Raw genomic sequence first — 19498 nt, forward strand, 5'->3', positions numbered from 1 at the left:
GTGAATGAGGGTAAAGTCATATTTGCATGTAGCTGAAAAGAGGGGCTGTGAAGTTGATGTTACTGGTGGGCCCTTGGCACCCCAGCCCGACACTGACAGTACTACAATAGATTAGGACAAACAAAAAAAGTGGTCCAAATTAAATAAAATAAAAAAGCGGTCTGTAGGGCTCTAAAAGAAGAATCACTAGAGGTAAAAGATGTAGGGCTAAGAAATAAATTTAATGAGCCCTTTCCACAACAAAACAAGTCTCATAGTGCAAATAGATGTGCAAAAAAGTGTTGATCTCACCCATTTCATCTGCAGAAGGTAACCATATCGGACAGATTCCTCTGGATATCCAGGAGCCGCTGTTGGGACCTATTTACCCTGTCGTGCCCTCTGCATTTGCTCCTGCCCTGACAAGGGCAGTACCCAAGTATAGCCTTTCAGCTAAATGACCCAAAGAGCCTCCCGATGCATTTCTTTTCTCAGTCTTGAGATGTCATCGGGGAAGTGTATTTGCTGGGGGGAATTCTACACATAAGAAACATTACGTCCACATTGCTCTCTGTTTCATAAAGCGGAAAGTTGCTTCAATGCCTTAAAGTTCTTAGTGCCAAAATAGAGCAATAAAAAAACAAAAACAAAAAAAGGCGGAAGAGAGAAACCCATAGTGGTGGGTATTCTCTGGGGGGAACAGAGTACTGTTCTTTCCTTGCAAAAAATAGGGTGATCCAGAGGAATCTGTCCTATATGGTCCAGTGACATATGCATCTATGAGACATTTATGACATATTTTCTCAATTTTTACATAAATATCTACAATTGGAACATCCCTTGTAAGTGTTCTTTGGGAATAGAAAAAAAAATAAATTATAAGCTAAAGGAAATGTTATTGTAAATCAATTCTTAAATACCATTACTTAACAAATCATAATTGTTTTGTCTAGCATGGTAATGAGTATAGAATTAATACGGCTGCTGCCTTGTAACACTGGCAGAGACCTGTCCTAGATTGTTAGGACATGTGTCTGTGAGCATGTGGAGTAGGAAGTGCCTTCCCCTTCCTTCATTTGTAAAATAATGATGTGCTTCCTATATTTTGATGTAATACTGGAGATATCAGGAATCATGAGGTAAGAAGAGGCTGCTCACACTGCTGTCCACCCTTTGTTTTGATCTAATACAGGAGATTCCAGGAGTGCTGAGATAAGGAGAGACAGCTCACATTGTTGTCCACCCTTTTTATTTAATACTGGAAATATCGGGGCTGCAGAAGTAATGAGTGGTGCTCCAGCTACTGCTCACCCTGTCAGTCTGATCTAATACTCGAGATTCCAGGAGTGCTGAGGTAAGATGAGGCTGCTCACACTGCAGTCCACCCTATCTTTCCAATCTAAAAATGGACATTTTGGGAGTGCTGATGTAAGAAGAGGCTGCTTACAGTGCTATCAACCTTGCTTATCTGATGTAATACTGGACATACCAGAGCTGCTGTGTAGGAAGTGTCTTCCCCTCCTTTCATTTGTAGAAAGTTGATGTGCTTCTTGTGGATATTTTTATGTAATATTGGAGATATCAGGAGTACCGAGGTAAGAAGGAGATGCTCACACTGCTGCCCATCCTGTCTTTATGATCAAATCCTGGAGACAGCAGGGATGCTGAGGTAAGGAGAGGCTGCTCACACTGTTGTCTACCCTTTCTTTTTACCTAACACTGGGGATATTAATGGTACTAAGGTAAGGAGTGGTGTTATTCATACTACTGTCCACCCTGTCTTTCTGATTTAATACTCAAGATTCTAGGAGTGCTGTGCTAAGAAGAGTCTGCTCACATTGCTGTCCACCTTGTCTTTCTAAACTAATAATAGAGATTTTAGGAGTGCTGAGATTAGGAGAGGCTGCTCACTCTGCTGTCCACCCGGTCTATCTGATCTAATATTGGGGATACTTGCACTGCTGGGATAAAGAGAGGCTGCTCACACTGCTGTTCACTCTATTGATCTGACTAAATACTGGGAATACCAGGGTCACTGAGGTAAGAAGAAACTGCTCAGACTGATATCCACCTTGTTTATCTAATCTAATATGGGAGATACCAGGAGTGCTGAGGTAAGAAGTGGCTGCTCACTTTGCTGTCTACCTTGTCTTTCTGATCAAAAACTGAAGATACCAGGAGTTCTGAGGTAAGAAGAGGCTGCTGACACTGCTGTCCACCCTGTCTTTCTGATCTAATACTGGATATACCAGGAGAGTCGAGGTAATAAGAGACCACTGACACTGCTGTCCATCATGTCAATATATCAATATGGTCTTATACTGATGATACCAGGGGTACTGAGATAAGAAGAGGCCAATTACACTGCTGTCTAACTTATTCACTGCTATCCACCCTGTCTATTTGATCTAATACTCGATATACCAGGGGTACTGAGGTAAAAAAAGGTCACTCACACTACTGTCCAGCCTGTCTATCTGATCTAATACTGGAAATATCAGGGGTGCTGAGGTAAGAAGAGGCTGCTCACACTGCTGTCTACCTTGTCTTTCTGAATGATACAAGGTATAGACATCTTCCTTTAGTTATTTTTTTTTCTATTTCCAGAGACTCCCTTGAAGCAATATAAACTAATCATTTTCTGCAATAATCAATTATCAAATTAAGAGATTATCAGTCAATACCTGTCTTGAATGATGTAATACTTTAAGGGATCATCTGCGTTTGGTGAAGGTGTTGCGTAACAGGTCCTCATTACAAGAGCGTACTCAAAAGCATCTCCTGCCTGAACAAATACACCAACGTACATCATTGACTTGGTTGACAGCGAAACTTCTGTCCCTTCATATGGAGTCAGATAGCTGCTGTCTTTATAAAGAGCTATGTATGCTGTGAATTGTCCAGTTCCTCCAACAGTGATATTTGTGGAGCTGCAGATATGAAAAAGTTAATATATGAGTTCTACCATGAGTAAGTGCTTTAAAACAATAATGGAAATAGAAAAATTAAAATAGAGTGGTTTTTTTTAGAAACAGCACCACTTTTCTGTATGGCCTGTATGTGGTATTGCATCTCAGTAAGACATACTAGATTTTTAATTCCAGACAAAGACATAGTGCAGAGTCAACTGTTTCTGGAAAAAGCACACTGTTTACAAGATTTTTTCTTAAAGGGGTTTTCTCATGAACAAACTTAATTTTAATCAACATTTTAATCAATAGACCATTGAATAATAATATGTTCTATAATTGGATGTGTTTAAAATAAATGTTCCTGTGCTGAGATAATGTTATAAATGTGCCCCTGCTCCATAACTAGATTAAGTAACTGAATAATGTAATATTCTTCTATGAAGGATATTAGAACTCACATTGAGAAAAGTAGTACCTATTGATAATAAGCTCCCTTACTGGAGATATTATATAATCTCCCCCACTAGGGGAGTTATTATATAATCTGTTATATTTATCTATTAAAGTATTATCAATAGGTACTACTTTTCTCAATGTGAGTTCTAAAATCCTTCATAGAGGAATATTACATAATTCTGTTACCGTATTTTTTGGACTATAACACACACTTTTTTCCTCTAAAATTTTGGAGGAAAGTGGGGGGGTGCGTCTTATAGTCCGAATGTACAGTACCTTATATTTCAGCTCTGGATGGTGAGGGGAACGGCAGCGGCAGAAGAGCGGGTCACAGGAGGCAGGAGCCACCTGCTGCAGCTAACTCTGTGCCCGCTGCTAAAGAAAATTAATACTCACTGCTCCCCATGCCCATGGGCTTGGGGAGCAGTGAATATTAATTTTTTTTAGCAGCGGGCACAGTGTTAGCCGCAGCCACCGGCTTCCCGCCCATGGGAGTGGAGAGCAGTGAATATTCGCTATTATACTCTTTAATAGTGGACACACATGATCGCCCAGCCGCTGCGTTAGCCGGTAGGTGTGGCTAACACAGTGTGCACGCTATTAAGGAAAATGAATATTCACTGCTCCCCACACCCATAGTTCCGGGCGTGAGGAGCAGTGAATCTTCCGGCAGATGACCTCAGCATGTGAGGGCGCATAGCAGTGACTCGGGGCCCTCACTAGGCATCACTCTCGTGCTGTAGGCCCTGGCTCGCCTAAGCACCGCAGCAGCGTGCTGCTCTTCACGGCTCTCTGAGCATCGGCACGCTCTCAGCTGAACTCTCAGCTCTGCTCCGAGGAGCTAGACTCGACTCGACTCTCTAAAAACTACTACTCCGCTGCCTAACTCCACCCTCCAGTATATATATCCCTGACGGGCTCCCTCTGCTGGTCTGAGGTGGTAGGGTGGAGGTGTGTGTATGTGTGAGGGCCTCTTGTGGAGAAGTCCATCCATGCACCCTTCTGGGATCTGTGGCACCAGTGCGCAGCAGGGCGCCACATTTACATAGTTCAGATATAGAAAGGAAAGGTAGTAAATGAGTTACAGTACCTAAAGAATGGATTCACGGCTATGTTGAGACTGACCATCATGTCCAGCAGGTATGCACAATACATTGTCACAGTCAGTTCTTCATCTCTTGTTATTAACCCAGTAGATTCCAAAATAAGATGCATTGTGCTTTTATAAGTTACATGGGTTTCATTTATCTACAGAAATATAACATATAAACACTAGCACTTTGTCAAGAAAGGAATCAGAGACTTACAGTGGGTACGGAAATTATTCAGACCCCTTTACATTTTTCCCTCTTTGTTTCATTGCAGCCATTTAGTAAATTCTAAAAAGTTTTTTTTTTTTCTCATTAAAGTACACTCTGCACCCCATCTTGACTGAAAAAAAACAGAAATGTAGAAATTTTTCCAAATTTATTGAAAAAGAAAAACTGAAATATCACATGGTCATAAGTATTCAGACCCTTTGCTCAGACACTCATATTTAAGTCACATGCTGTCCATTTCCTTGTCATCCTCCTTGAGATGGATTTACTCCTTCATTGGAGTCCAGCTGTGTTTAATAGTGTTGAGCCACCCCCGTAGTGTTCGAGTTCGGTTCGGTTCGTCGAACACCCGTGTGTTCGCCGAACTGTTTGTCGAACTGTTCGTCGAACACCTTCGAACACCGTTAAAACCAATGGCAGGCAAACAAAAACACATAGAAACACATAGAAAACACCTTCAAAGGTGTCCAAAAGCTGACAAACTGCTCAGAAGACACAACTAACACATGGAAAAGTGACAAGTACATATAGTCATGCGAAAAGAAAAGAGGTGGAGGAGTAAAAGGAGGGGGAGACACAGATATAGGCATGTCATGCCCTTCTAAAATCCAAAGAGTGAGAAGCCGAGACAGCCAGTCCGCTCCTGCCCGTGCCACCTCCATGTCGCCGGGTTTGTGCCAGAGCCGCGGTGAACCCTGACGGCCAGCCCCCCTCTCCCAATACTGGTGCCTGTCCGCTGGTGGGTCGAGAGAGCCCCCCTGTGGTGGAGGCAGCTCTAAGCTTTTTAATTTAAATTGTCCCTCTAATTTAAATGAATACACTTTAAATCCATTTACAAGGATCTATTGGAGGGCAAGTCTCATGCCAGCAGCCGCGTAATTCCAGCTCCAGTAGCGTCCACTAAAGTTGCTGCAGTTAAAAAGCTTTTATAAGGATCGAGCTCGGCTGTCCACCGCAAGGCATCCTAGTGCCAGTCCCAGCCCCTATGCCTTGGGGTGCCTCCTGATGCTCTTCACTAAGTATCCCGTGGTCCCGAAGCATTTCCTTTGAAAAAATTAAGTGTCCAAACTACAGGTGGTGTAGCTTGCTTAACAGCCGGGATAATCCGCTGACTAGCAGACACTGCTACTAGGCACAAAGTATTTCCTGGGCTAGATGCAGTTAAAAATTTGTAAGTAGATACTCTCGTTGGATGCTGAGAAAGCATTCCATAGAGTCTCCTGGCACGCCATATATGATTCTCTTAAAAAGCTTGGGGTAGGGGTCTAGGGGACCCTTTTATAGCCAAAATCACGGCCCTGTATCACAATACGTCACCTAGGCTGAAGATAAATGGAACTGTAGCACCGAGGGCTCGGTTGCTACAGACGTATTGCACCTCACCCAGAGGTGTGATATCTCACTCTCAGATAAGGATGGAGTGTGGATCAGGACCCGACACCTGCATGCATTACACCACATTGCCGTGGGGCAGGGCGACCAATATGCCCCTGAGATGGGCACGACAGTCCCTGTCCCTGGCTGGAGTGGGGGGAGGGAACACTGAGGAAGGGGAACCCTGCAGTGCAGGAGCAGGGAGGAAGCAGTTCCTGGGTGCATTGAGAAGGGAGTATAAAAGGTGGGCACCATCTTAGTTCAGTGCAGAGAAGTCTGAGCAGAAGTGGCAGGGAGCAGGGGCTCTGCATGAGCTCTGCTCCGGAGGCGGGCCTAGTAACAGAGGCCCAGGCCTGCAAGAGGGAGAAGGAAGGAAGAGGAGCGGAGAAGGCTCCAGGAACGAGGAATGAAGGGATCCCAGGGGTGCGGACGGGCGAGTCGCCACCGCACGCCCGAATCCACCTGCGTGGAGGGGTCAGGCCAAAGGGGGAGACCGGTCCCCGAACTAGTGGAGGCAGGAAACGACCCTCAGCTAGAAACCGGAGGCTCTGACATTTTATGTGGCGCAGCCCCTTGCTCCACCCGCTAGGAAGGCACCACATAGGGTCAGGGAAACTGGCGCCAAGTTTACCAAGAGGAGGCCCGAGGCAGCCGGACAGAAGTGTTGGTAAGAAAGGCCAGACAAAGGACACACAAAGGGGGTCCTGTGAAGCGCTCCAAAGTTATCTGGGAGTTGTCTGAGCCCCTCACCTGGTGAGCACAGTACGACGTGGGCAGCCGTTACCTGCAGACGTGGTCTGGATAATAAGAACTGTGAGTAAAGGCCCTGAACTGCATCACTGACTCCGTGTCGTTACTGCTGCTGCCCTGCACCATCACCCCCATCCTCCGCATACACTGCCCTGAGGCTATACTCCTCCCGTGGGGAGTTATGCTACGCTCTGCTGCACCCACAACTCCAGCCTTAGCGGTCTGCCCTGTAGCGGCGGTTCACTCTGACCGCAATCCACGGGTGGCGTAGTCAGACATTTAAACATCAAAACCACATAAATAGTTCCGCCACTGGTTTGACCGCCCTGAGCCACGGAACCGGATCGCCGCCACGAAGACTACAACCACCAGCATCCACCAAAAAGGGTCCGGCTCCGGGTGTCCCAAGGCCCAGGGGGTGCGTCAGAACATTTTCATCACCTTTCACAATCACCAATGGGACAAGGCAGGGATGTCCTCTGTCCCCTCTCTTATACATCCTAGTGACGGAGCACCTGCTCTCATCAATTCGCCATAACCCCAATATTAGGTGGATTGAGGTGGGAGGCACCGAGTACAAGTGCTCTCTATTTGCTGATGATGTCCTAGTATATATCACTCAATCACATATATCCATCCCTGCTGTAATGGCTGAAATAGATCACTTTGTTACATGGTAAAATTTTAAAATCAATGCAGCGAAGTTTGAGGCCCTCGATGTCTCCCTCCCTAAATCCATATAGGATTCCATCCAGTCCAACTTTCCCTTTGCCTGGCCCTCACAGGGTATCAAATACTTAGGAATTCCTATTCATAGAGACCTCTCCCATCTATGTTATCTTAATTTTGGGCCCTTTATTGAACAATTCCATACAGACCACGGTTGGCAAGTTAGAACTGTAAGATTCACTACGTGAACCACTGGTGTTTTGTGGAAAAGCACATGTACACCGCGTTCCAAATTATTATGCAAAAAGTGTTTAGGAGTGATAAGGGAAGAATTTGTTTATTTGTCAGTTAAACTCATTGATGGTGATGTGTGTCAGGGCTCTTTATATCACTGTAAGCAATTGCAGACACCTGTGCTAATTAGTTTGGCAGGTGTGTCCAATGAAAGGCAAGACTACTTAAGAAGGCTCTCTCACATTATTAAGCAGCCTACATTTTCTGCCAAAATGGGAAAGAAAAAGGATGTGTCGGCTGCTGAGAAGCAACAAATTGTGGAGTGTTTAGGTCAAGGCATGACTACAATCAACATTGTGCGATGATCAGGATGAAGTGTCTTGGCAATCAAGAAGTATGTAGCTGATTCACAGTACACACGTGTGCGTGCTGATAAGGGCAAATTGAGGACTCTTTCCTACAGGCAATTACGTCAGGTTGAAAGAGCAGCGGCAAAAAAGCCTTGTCATAGCAGCAGACAAGTTTTTGAAGCTGCTTGTGCCTCCAACGTCCCCCGAACAACAAGATGCAGGGTCCTTCAGAGGTTTGCAGCTGTGCATACGCCATCCTGTCGACCTCCTCTATCCACTTCACACAAGCAGAAACGGCTCCAGTGGGCCAAACATTACATGAAGACTGATTTCAAAACTGTTTTGTTCACGGATGAGTGCCGTGCAGCGCTCGATGGTCCAGATGAATGGAGTGGAGGATGGCTGGTTGATGGACACCCCACGCAAACACGGCTACAGCGCCAACAAGGAGGAGGTGGAGTAATGTTTTGGGCTGGAATCATGGGGAGAGAGATTGTCGGCCCCTTTAGGATCCCTGAAGGCGCTAAAGATGAACTCCATAATGTATGTGGATTTTCTCAAACAGCACTTCCTGCCATGGTTCAAGAAGAAGAACCGTGTATTTCACAGCAAGATCATTTTTCTGCATGATAATGCACCATCTCATGCTGCACATAAAACATCTGCATCTCTGGCTGATATGGGCATAAAAGGGGACAAACTTATGGTGTGACCCCCATGCTCCCCTGACCTCTACCCCATTCAGAACCTTTGGAGCATCATTAAAAGGAGTGTCTATGATGGCGGGAGGCAGTTCACATCTAAGCAACAGCTCTGGGAGGGTATTCTGTCCTCATGCAAAACAATTGAAGCAGAAACCATCCAAAACCTGACAAATTCAATGGACGAGAGAGTTCAGAAGCTCCTTTCGAACAAGGGGTTCTATGTGAAAATGTAACATCACCTAGAATAAAGTTTTGAGTTGAAAACTGTTTGATTTCAGTTTCTAACAACCTGCTAATGCTTATAATTTCAAAAATGACCATTTTTTTGGTCTTTATTAAAATGAAAAGGTTGATCGAAAAGTTTGGGGGATCTAAGAGTGTGGCAACCCAGTAGTCATGATTACTTCGAATTCTGACAATATGAGGGTCATGCTGCAGGTAGTGCAGCAAGAAGGCACTTATGTGTCTTGCGCATCTCGGAGCCCCAAAATTATTTTCCGGGCTAGATGCAGCTAAAAATTATTTTTAATTTTAAATCTGGTGAAGCTTATTATAGATGGCCTAATAGGATCAGTGCTGCACACTGCTACAAAGCCCAAATTATTTTCCAGTCAAGATACAGATAAACATGATTAGTAATTTGAAAGCTTAAAATGGTTGGTAGGGTGATTTTAACCAATCATCAAGCTTTTACTCTCCCCAGGATGACACAGGGGTAGAAAAGTCGTTTCGGATCCATGATTTGTTCATCTTTATGAACGTGAGTCTGTCTACATTATCAGTGGAGAGCCGCGTGCGCTTATCTGTCAGCACACCACCAGCAGCGCTGAACACACGTTCAGACAGAACGCTGGCTGCGGGGCATGACAAGATCTCCAAGGCGTAAGTGGCTAGCTCCGGCCATTTATCCAGATTGGAAGCCCAAAAAGAGCAAGGGTCCAGTGACACAGTCGTGGCTTCAATGTTTACTTGGAGATACTCCTGTACCATCGTCTCTAGGCGTTGACTATGTGTCAGACTTCTTGTCTCCTGTGGCCTTGCAAAGGATGGGCTAAAAAAGTGGTGAAATGATTCCGCAAAATTGATGTTACCAGCAGATACTGTGGTTCTGTTACGGTTTGAGTGCTGAACACTTGACGGTCCCACGGTTGGCAAGTTGGAACTGTGAGATTCACTACGTGCACCACTGGTATTTTGTGGAAAAGCACATGTAAGATTCTGCAACAGTCTCTGCTGATACTCCTGCATGCGTGCATCCCTTTCTATGGCAGGAATAATTTCTGCAAATTTACTTTTGTACCGGGGATCTAACAGTGTGGCAACCCAGTAGTCAGGATTATTTCTAATTCTCACAATTCGAGGGTCATGTTGCAGGTAGTGCAGCAAGAAGGCACTCATGTGTGTTGCGCATCCAGGAGCACCAAGTCCCTGTTGTGTTGGTGGCGAGGTAGCAATCATGCTTCCTTCCTCTGTCCTCTCCCCCCAACCTCGCACAACAGAAATGTGATCAAGGTCTCCCTCATCTGATGAGTCTTCCATCAGTTCGTCCTCCACTTCTTCCTGGGCTCCTGCACCTTCCTCACTAGTTTGGCTGCTACCATGCGCCCTGGTAAAATCATCTCCCCCACCCTCACATGCCTGCCGCCTTGGTGCTGCCGACCGTCTGGACCTTGCAGATGTTAGCCCTTCCGCATACAACTCCTCCTCCTCTACTTCCTCCACCTCCTCTTGTGCCACCACCTGACTCCGAATTCTGTTTAACATGTGCTCCAGCATGTAAATCACCGGAATAGTCATGCTGATAATGGCATCGTCAGCACTAAACATCTTCGTCGCCATTTCAAAACTGTGCAGAAGGGTGCATAGGTCCCTGATCTGAGACCACTCCTCCAGCGTGATTTGCCCCACCTCTGAATCTCGTTGGCCCAGGCTATACGTCAGAACGTATTGCACCAGGGCTTGTCGGTGCTGCCACAGTCGCTGCAACATGTGCAGAGTTGAATTCCACCGGGTAGGCACATCGCATTTTAGCCGGTGAAGTGGCAGGCCCAACGACTTCTGTAGAGATGTAAGTCGCTGAGCTGCGGGATGCGAACGGCGGAAGTGAGCACACAGCGACCGTGCCCTCTGCAGAAGGCCATCTAGTCTGGGATAGTGGGCTAAAAATTGCTGGACAACCAGGTTCAACACGTGAGCCATACAAGGCACGTGTGTGACATTGCCCCGGCGAAGGGCCGCACCCAGGTTTGCAGCATTGTCGCACACGGCCTTCCCTGGTTTCAGGTCCAGTGGAGACAACCATTCATGAAATTGGTTCTCCAGAGCTGACCACAACTCCTCAGCTGTGTGACTCACATTTCCCAGACATTTCAATGTAAAAACCGCCTGATGACGTTGAGCCCTACTGCCAGCATAGTAAGGAGGTGTGCAGGATCCCTTCTGCGCAGTTAGAAAGCTTGTGGCATGACCAGACAGGCTTTGGGTGCAGGTGGAAGACCGAGAGGAGGTTGAGGAGGCAGAAGCAGTGGAGGAAAAATGACATAAAGAGGATTGATGTCCAACTCGTGGGGACGGCATGACTTGGACAGCAGCCCCTTGTCCTGCTGTCACCATAGTTACCCAGTGCCCAGTCAGCGACATGTAACGCCCCTGTCCATGCCTACTCGTCCAAGAGTCTGTGGTGAAATGCACCCTGTCACACACAGAGTTTCTCAAAGAAGCGGTGATGTTGTGTGCGACATGCTGGTGTAGCGCAGGCACACCTTTCTTTGAGAAGTAGTGCCGACTGGGCATCTGGTACTGGGGCACTGCGACGGACATAAGGTCTCGAAAATCCTCTGTGTCCACCAGGCGGAAAGGCAGCATTTCTGTAGCCAAGAGCTTGCAGATGGTGAAATTCAACCTCTTAGCTTTCTCATGGCTAGGAGGAAATGATCTTTTACTTGTCCACATCTGAGGGACCGAGGGCTGGCTATTGTGCTTAGACGGGGTTGATAAGGGTGTCCCCGGCAAACTGACGGTCTGTGAGGAAGATGCAGGCGGACATGTTAGGTTGCCTTGATCCAAAGGTGGTGCTATCGATGTCGGACAGCGCTCAAGACCAGCTGGTGTTACCACCTCCAAAGAAAATGATGACCTGCCAATCACGCTGGCTGTTGCAGGTAAAGAGGTGGCAGGTCTGCGCCCCAAAAGAGGTGTGACTGCTGTCCCCCCAGTCACAGAGGATGAAGAGGCCGCGGATGCACAAGATATGGCAGACGGTGGTTGGCCCGGCCGGCTAGACCGCATTGTAGCACACTGAGCTTCCCACTGCAACTTATGCTTCATGTCCATGTGCCGGTTCATGCATGAAGTACTCAAACTATGTATTTTTTGGCCTCTACTTAGCTTTTGCTGACAAATGTTACAGATAACACGAGTTGGGTCATCTTTATCGATCTGAAAAAATGCCCAGGCTATGCAAGGCTTAGCACCCATGCGACCTGAAGAGCCACCACGACTTGTGGTGAGAGGCAGAGTTGTGTTTGAGGATGCAGTTGTTGACGTGCTTCCAGTACTACGTCTCTGTCCAGGAAGGCGCAACCTGACCTCGTTGTCACTAGCATCTTCCTCCACCTCCTCTGCTGACCTCATCTCTTGGCTGACTGTGGGTTGACAGTAAGTGGGATCTCCGACCTCATCATCATCACCCTGTGCGTTATCACACCCGTCGTCCTCAGAGCCAACCTGTTCCTGCCCTGACAAAAAACTAAAGTTGTCGCTCCAATCAGGTATTTGAGTCTTATCATCGTCTTCCTCATTGTCTCCACCAACAGGAGTTACAGTTTGGGAATGAGGGTCTACATTATGGTCAGAACCTTCTGCGTCTGGTCCTGGATCCGACTCATAAAGATTCTGGGCATCAGTGCAGATCATTTCCTCGTCTGGATTCACAGAAGCGCTGGAGTCGACCTCTGATTCCCAGGCTATAGTATGAGTAAACAGCTCTGCAGACTCAACCATCTGTTCTACCTCATACTCAGACGGGCAGCTGGAGATTTGGGAGCTGTGAGGAAGCAAGTGCGATTTGGGTGACACCTTTGAGGACTGGAGTATTTGTGATGTTGAAGTTGATGTGGAGGAGAGCCCACTTAAAGGAGCACTTGATATCCGTTGAAGCACCTGCTGTTTTTGTGCCTCATCTGGAATTTGTAGCGATTGGCGTGGCCGTAAGAAAGGGATCTTATCACATTGTCCGCTAAAAGAAGTAGACATTTTAGTTTGGCTGGAAGATGGTCTTTCTTCTGCACCTACCCCACGGACACAACCTTTTTTCCCCTTCCCAACACGCCTATTCCCCTTTCCACCAGCAGCAGGCCTTTTTCCACTCATTTTAGTGGTTAACTAATTCACAACTATGGAGTTGTTTGCACAAAAAAACAATGGATGGTAACCGAGCAGAGCTGAGTGGCCAAACTGTGGTATTAGGCCAAAACTATTGGCTGGGTTAGATGCAGAAAAAAATTATTTTTAATTTGCAACCTGATGGAGGTCAGTATAGATGGACTAATAGACCAAGTCCCACACACCGCTAGAAGCCCAAATATTTTTTCAGAGCTAGATGCAGAAAATTTTTTTATTCAATTTGCAACCTGATGGAGGTCAGTATAGATGGACTAATAGACCAAGTCCCACACACTGCTAGAAGCCCAAATATTTTTTCAGAGCTAGATGCAGAAAAAAATTATTTTTAATTTGCAACCTGATGGAGGTCAGTATAGATGGACTAATAGACCAAGTCCCACACACTGCTAGAAGCCCAAATATTTTCTCAGAGCTAGATGCAGAAAAAAATTATTTTTAATTTGCAACCTGATGGAGGTCAGTATAGATGGACTAATAGAACAAGTCCCACACGCTGCTAGAAGCCCAAATATTTTTTCAGAGATAAATGAAGAAAAAAATTATTTTTAATTTGCAACCTGATGGAGGTCAGTATAGATGGACTAATAGACCAAGTCCCACACACTGCTAGAAGCCCAAATATTTTTTCAGAGCTAGATGCAGAAAAAAAATATTTTTAATTTGCAACCTGATGGAGGTCAGTATAGATGGACTAATAGACCAAGTCCCACACACCGCTAGAAGCCCAAATATTTTTTCAGAGCTAGATGCAGAAAAAAATTATATTCAATTTGCAACCTGCTGGAGGTCAGTATAGAAGTACTAATAGAACAAGTCCCACACACTGCTAGAAGCCCAAATATTTTTTCAGAGCTAAATGAAGAAAAAAATTATTTTTAATTTGCAACCTGATGGAGGTCAGTATAGATGGACTAATAGACCAAGTCCCACACACTGCTAGAAGCCCAAATATTTTTTCAGAGCTAGATGCAGAAAAAAATTATTTTTAATTTGCAACCTGATGGAGGTCAGTATAGATGGACTAATAGACCAAGTCCCACACACCGCTAGAAGCCCAAATATTTTTTCAGAGCTAGATGCAGAAAAATTTTTTATTCAATTTGCAACCTGATGGAGGTCAGTATAGATGGACTAATAGACCAAGTCCCACACACTGCTAGAAGCCCAAATATTTTTTCAGAGCTAGATGCAGAAAAAAATTATTTTTAATTTGCAACCTGATGGAGGTCAGTATAGATGGACTAATAGACCAAGTCCCACACACTGCTAGAAGCCCAAATATTTTTTCAGAGCTAGATGCAGAAAAAAATTATTTTTAATTTGCAACCTGATGGAGGTCAGTATAGATGGACTAATAGAACAAGTCCCACACGCTGCTAGAAGCCCAAATATTTTTTCAGAGATAAATGAAGAAAAAAATTATTTTTAATTTGCAACCTGATGGAGGTCAGTATAGATGGACTAATAGACCAAGTCCCACACACTGCTAGAAGCCCAAATATTTTTTCAGAGCTAGATGCAGAAAAAAATTATTTTTAATTTGCAACCTGATGGAGGTCAGTATAGATGGACTAATAGACCAAGTCCCACACACCGCTAGAAGCCCAAATATTTTTTCAGAGCTAGATGCAGAAAAAAATTATATTCAATTTGCAACCTGCTGGAGGTCAGTATAGAAGGACTAATAGAACAAGTCCCACACACTGCTAGAAGCCCAAATATTTTTTCAGAGCTAAATGAAGAAAAAAATTATTTTTAATTTGCAACCTGATGGAGGTCAGTATAGATGGACTAATAGACCAAGTCCCACACACTGCTAGAAGCCCAAATATTTTTTCAGAGCTAGATGCAGAAAAAAATTATATTCAGTTTGCAACCTGATGGAGGTCAGTATAGATGGACTAATAGAATGATGCTATGCCCAAAAGATTTTACTTCACTAGGTGCAGTAAAAAAATTGGTATTCTATACACAGGTGGTATATCTTGCAACACAGATAGGCTACTCCACTGACTAACACACTCTGCAATAGGCCAAAAAGGATTAGCTTTGCTAGATTCAGCCAAATGCTGTGAAAAAAACTTGCACAGCACTGGCACAGACCTGCCTGGCAAAAACTGATAGGAACTGATGTAACCTAGTCCTGAAAAGGACTCCAATTACAATTAGTCTTTACTCCCACAATCTATCTATTTAAGAGCACAGACCTGCTTGATAAAAGTCGTAGGAAATGCTGTAACCTAGTCCTTAAAAGGACTGCAATCACAACTATTCCCTACTCCCAAGCTATCTGTATATTTGTGCGAAAATTGGCTTGAAATTTACAAGGTATAGCGCACACAGCAACAGCGGTGCCGTCTAACACGCAGCTGCAGCAGTGAGAAAATGGTGGCGACGGGGAAAATGGCTTGGTCTTATAGGGCAAGGACATGTGACATACACTGCCAATCACACATGCCCTTGCTTGTGTGAAAAAAAGCACTTCGCTCCGTGTGTGCGCTGCTGATAGGCTGACAGATTGCACCTCCCCACTGCAAATGCGGGAAAGAGAAAAAAAAATGGAGATCTTCATTGTTCCTGCAGAGATCCATCCCCTGCCCCTCCCCCCGCCCCGCTGTACACTCAAACTGCGTATTAACATTAATTTTCATCATTACTGAGAAAAAATCCAGTTATGATTTTGGTGCACGAACAGTTATCGAACATAACCTCGAACAGCCGAATTTTTCTCAAATTGTTCGTGTTCGCCGATCGGCTCGAACACCGCCCAAAACAGCTCGAATTTGAGATTGGCGAACAGTTCGAGTAGAACAACGCTCATCTCTAGTGTTTAATTAAACTGATAGGACTTGATTTGGAAAGGCACACACCTGTCTATATAAGACCTCACAGCTCACAGTGCATGTCAGACAAAATGAGAATCATGAGCTCAAAGGAACTGATCAAGGAGCTCAGAGACAAAATTGTGTCAAGGCACAGATACGGCCAATGTTATATAAGAGGTTCCTAAGAGCACAGTGGCTTTCATAATCCTTAAATGGAGGAAGTTTGGGACCACCAGAAGTCTTCCTAGACCTGGCCGTCCAGCCAAACTGAGCAATCATGGGAGAAGAGCCTTGGTGAGAGAGGTAAGAAAGAACCCCAAGATCACTGTGGCTGAGCTCTAGAGATGCAGTAGGGAGATGGGAGAAAGTTCCACAAAGTCAACTATCACTGTAGCCCTCCACCAGTCGGGCCTTTATGGCAGAGTGGCCAGACAGAAGCCTCTCCTCAGTGGAAGACATATGAAAGCCCACATAGAGTTTGCTGAAAAACACATGAAGGACTCCCAGACTATGAAAAATAAGATTCTCTGATCTGATGAGACGAAGATAGAACTTTTTGGTGATAATACCAAGCGGTATGTGTGGAGAAAACCAGGCACTGCTCGTCACCTGCCCAATACAATCCCAACAGTGAAACATGGTCGTGGCAGAATCATGCTATGGGGGTGTTTTTCAGCTGCAGGGACAGGACGACTGGTTGCAAATGAAGGAAACATGAATGCGGCCAAGTACAGAGATCTCCTGGATGAAAACCTCTTCCAGAGTGCTCTGGACCTCAGACTTGGCCGAAGGTTCACCTTCCAACAAGACAATGACCCTAAGCACACAGGTAAAATAACAAAGGAGTGGCTTCAGAACAACTCTGTGACCATTCTTGACTGGCCCAGCCAGAGCCCTGACCTAAACCCAATTGAGCATCTCTGGGGAGACCTGAAAATGGCTGTCCACCAACGTTCACCATCCAACCTGACGGAACTGGAGAGGATCTGCAAGGAAGAATGGCAGAGGATCCTCAAATCCAGGTGTGAAAAACTTGTTGCATCATTCCCAAGAAGACTCATGGCTGTACTAACTCAAAAGGGTGATTCTACTCAATACTGAGCAAAGGGTCTGAATACTTATGACCATGTGATATTTCATTTTTTCTTTTTAATAAATTTGCAAAAATGTCTGCATTTCTGTTTTTTTTTAGTGAAGATGGGGTGCAGAGTGTACTTTAATGAGAAAAAAATGACCTGTTTAGAATTTACCAAATGGCTGCAATGAAACAAAGAGTGAAAAATTTAATGGGGTCTGAATACTTTCTGTACCCACTGTATATAGTAAGATTCTGGTCATCATCGCCAGTTGAAACTGATGAGTGTATAAAAAAAATTGGTGGCTGCAGACAGTCAGTATTTTACGTTTAAAAGGGTTATTACCATGTTTAGAAGTTATTACTTACTGTATCTATAGAACTTACTGATCGATGAAGGACAGATCTTGGAACCTCCGCTGATGCCAAGAATGGCACTCTACATGGGATGTGCACCACTTCTCATTTATTCTCTATTACCAGTGTTTCTCAAACTCTGTCCTCAAGGCCCCCCAACACATCATGTTTTCAATATTTTCTTAGTATTGTACAGGTGGGAGAACCTCTGATGGTTTTGATGCCTTAATAATAATTCCATCACCTGCACTATACTAAGGAAATCCTGAAAACATGATCTGTTGGTGACCGTGAAGACTGGAGTTTAGAAAACACTGCTCTATTTGACTGTCAGATAGTTGAACACTGCGCTCACCTTTTTTCGGGAGTCCCATAAAGAATGAATAGAGTGGGTTTGCACAGGGTCTACCACCACTCCATTCCGACGGGGATCTCTAGGATCACTGGGGGTTTCAGTGTTCGAACTTCCACCGATCAGCAAGATATCTCCTATCCTACAGATAAGGGATACTTTCTAAAGATGTAAATAATCCTAGTGATTACCCTCACAGCCTTTCATAGCTGAGACAGAAATAACTCTGTTCAGGCTCTGGCTAAAGAAGGTGAGGCATCGAAAACATCCATCTGTGGCTGAGCTTCTCTGCTTCTGTGATGCAGAAAATCATGACTTTGTATGGGAGTTACGGAAACAGTGTAGCTCATTCACGCATGGTTGTTTTTGTAGCCCCAAAAGCAACAGTTATCACTGTGTAACATGGTCAAATAAGTGATTCTCCTAAAAGAAATAAGGCATCTAGTATTGAGTCAGACCCATTGGTTTTTGCTGAGCCGGTGGAGAGGAAGGTTTCCAGGTCAGGCTGTCGTTGGTTATAAACTTGAAAGTACTTTTAGGGCTTCCTTTCCTCCAAAGCAATGCATAATGAGCAATTAAGAAAGCGAGGAAGCTGACAGAAAGCTTTTTACATGGGATAGGAGTAGTAGGGGATTTAACAATCAACAATCCTTCCTAGGCTAGATGAGAACAGTATGAGCAATTTGCTCACTATGAGGAAAGAAAGGTCATAAGATGGTCACATACATTTATCTGAAGTCCGCAAGCTCCTGCATGAAGTGGAGATTTTATAGTAATTGTGTTCATGCTGGAATCATCATGAAGTCCAAAGCATTCGGCATCTTTCAGAGTAACGCTATTGGCATTGAAGTCCAAACTCGTCAGCTGACATTTTTGAAATACAGCTCTCATGTCGTAGACATCACAGGTCAGCGCAGGACGTATGTCTGCAACAGCTACAACATGAAGAACATAAATGTTATTTACTTTCCATTCAGCCGTGACACTTTTTCTTTTCAAAGCCACAATGAGGATCCTTGATCAAACATTATAATGATCTAAAATTATATAGACCTGAAGGCTGAAATGATCCGAATGCTAATAGGAAGGAAAATACAGCATGAACATAATAAAAAACATACAAGCTGAAAGGCGTTGTCTCACATTGTAAACTAGGTAAAAATGCAAAATGCTTGTAAAATGAAACAGCTTTGCAATTTACCTCTTCAGTCCGCTTGCAATACTTCTCCCATTCTGTAGAGGCAAAACAGCCCCTGCTCTCAGCCTAGGACAGAGCTCAGTTCGGACCAGCGGGGCGACCATGCCACTGGTCAGAACTGTCAGTTCTCAGAAGCACATTGCCCTTGCCACCAGCAAGCCAATAGTCAGGGGAGGGGTGGGCTCCTGAAGAAAGAACTTTACAATAACCCTTTAAAATCTTTGCTGATTGTTTTAGAATCATGAGTATTGTTGTCAGGTAACAACACAAGTCATTATCATCATTACATTTATTTCTCAAAGTTCACCTTTTCCTCCGGGAGAGCCAGCAATAAAGGAACAGTCCTTTGATTTTGGTGCAAACTGTGTAGTGTTTCATTTTCCCTAGGATTGCACTGCTGATGAAGACTTGTTGCTAGGTTTTCCCCTAGACATCATAGACACACAATGATTCATAAGTAGGGATGAGCGGACCAGTGGAAGTTCGGGTTCTGGTATTCTACCAAATTTTAATCCAACCAGAACTGTACCCTAACCTGAA

The 19498-nt window shown here is 44.6% G+C and overlaps 1 protein-coding gene across 1 annotated transcript in view; it reads right to left on the minus strand.

Annotated features, from left to right (window-relative positions):
- LOC141160925 (uromodulin-like) overlaps positions 1-19498 on the minus strand; it is a 105408-nt gene that overhangs the window by 12475 nt on the left and 73435 nt on the right. Inside the window, exons 11-13 of the mRNA XM_073645725.1 lie at positions 18487-18695; positions 4438-4595; positions 2664-2909 (exon numbers count right to left, since the gene is read on the minus strand). Coding sequence (XP_073501826.1) covers positions 2664-2909; positions 4438-4595; positions 18487-18695 — 613 coding nt within the window. The remainder of the gene's footprint in view (positions 1-2663; positions 2910-4437; positions 4596-18486; positions 18696-19498) is intronic.

The sequence above is a fragment of the Phyllobates terribilis genome, unplaced genomic scaffold, assembly GCF_046119375.1.
Source record: "Phyllobates terribilis strain yellow unplaced genomic scaffold, ASM4611937v1 Scaffold_9__5_contigs__length_417890890, whole genome shotgun sequence".
Taxonomy (NCBI): domain Eukaryota; kingdom Metazoa; phylum Chordata; class Amphibia; order Anura; family Dendrobatidae; genus Phyllobates; species Phyllobates terribilis.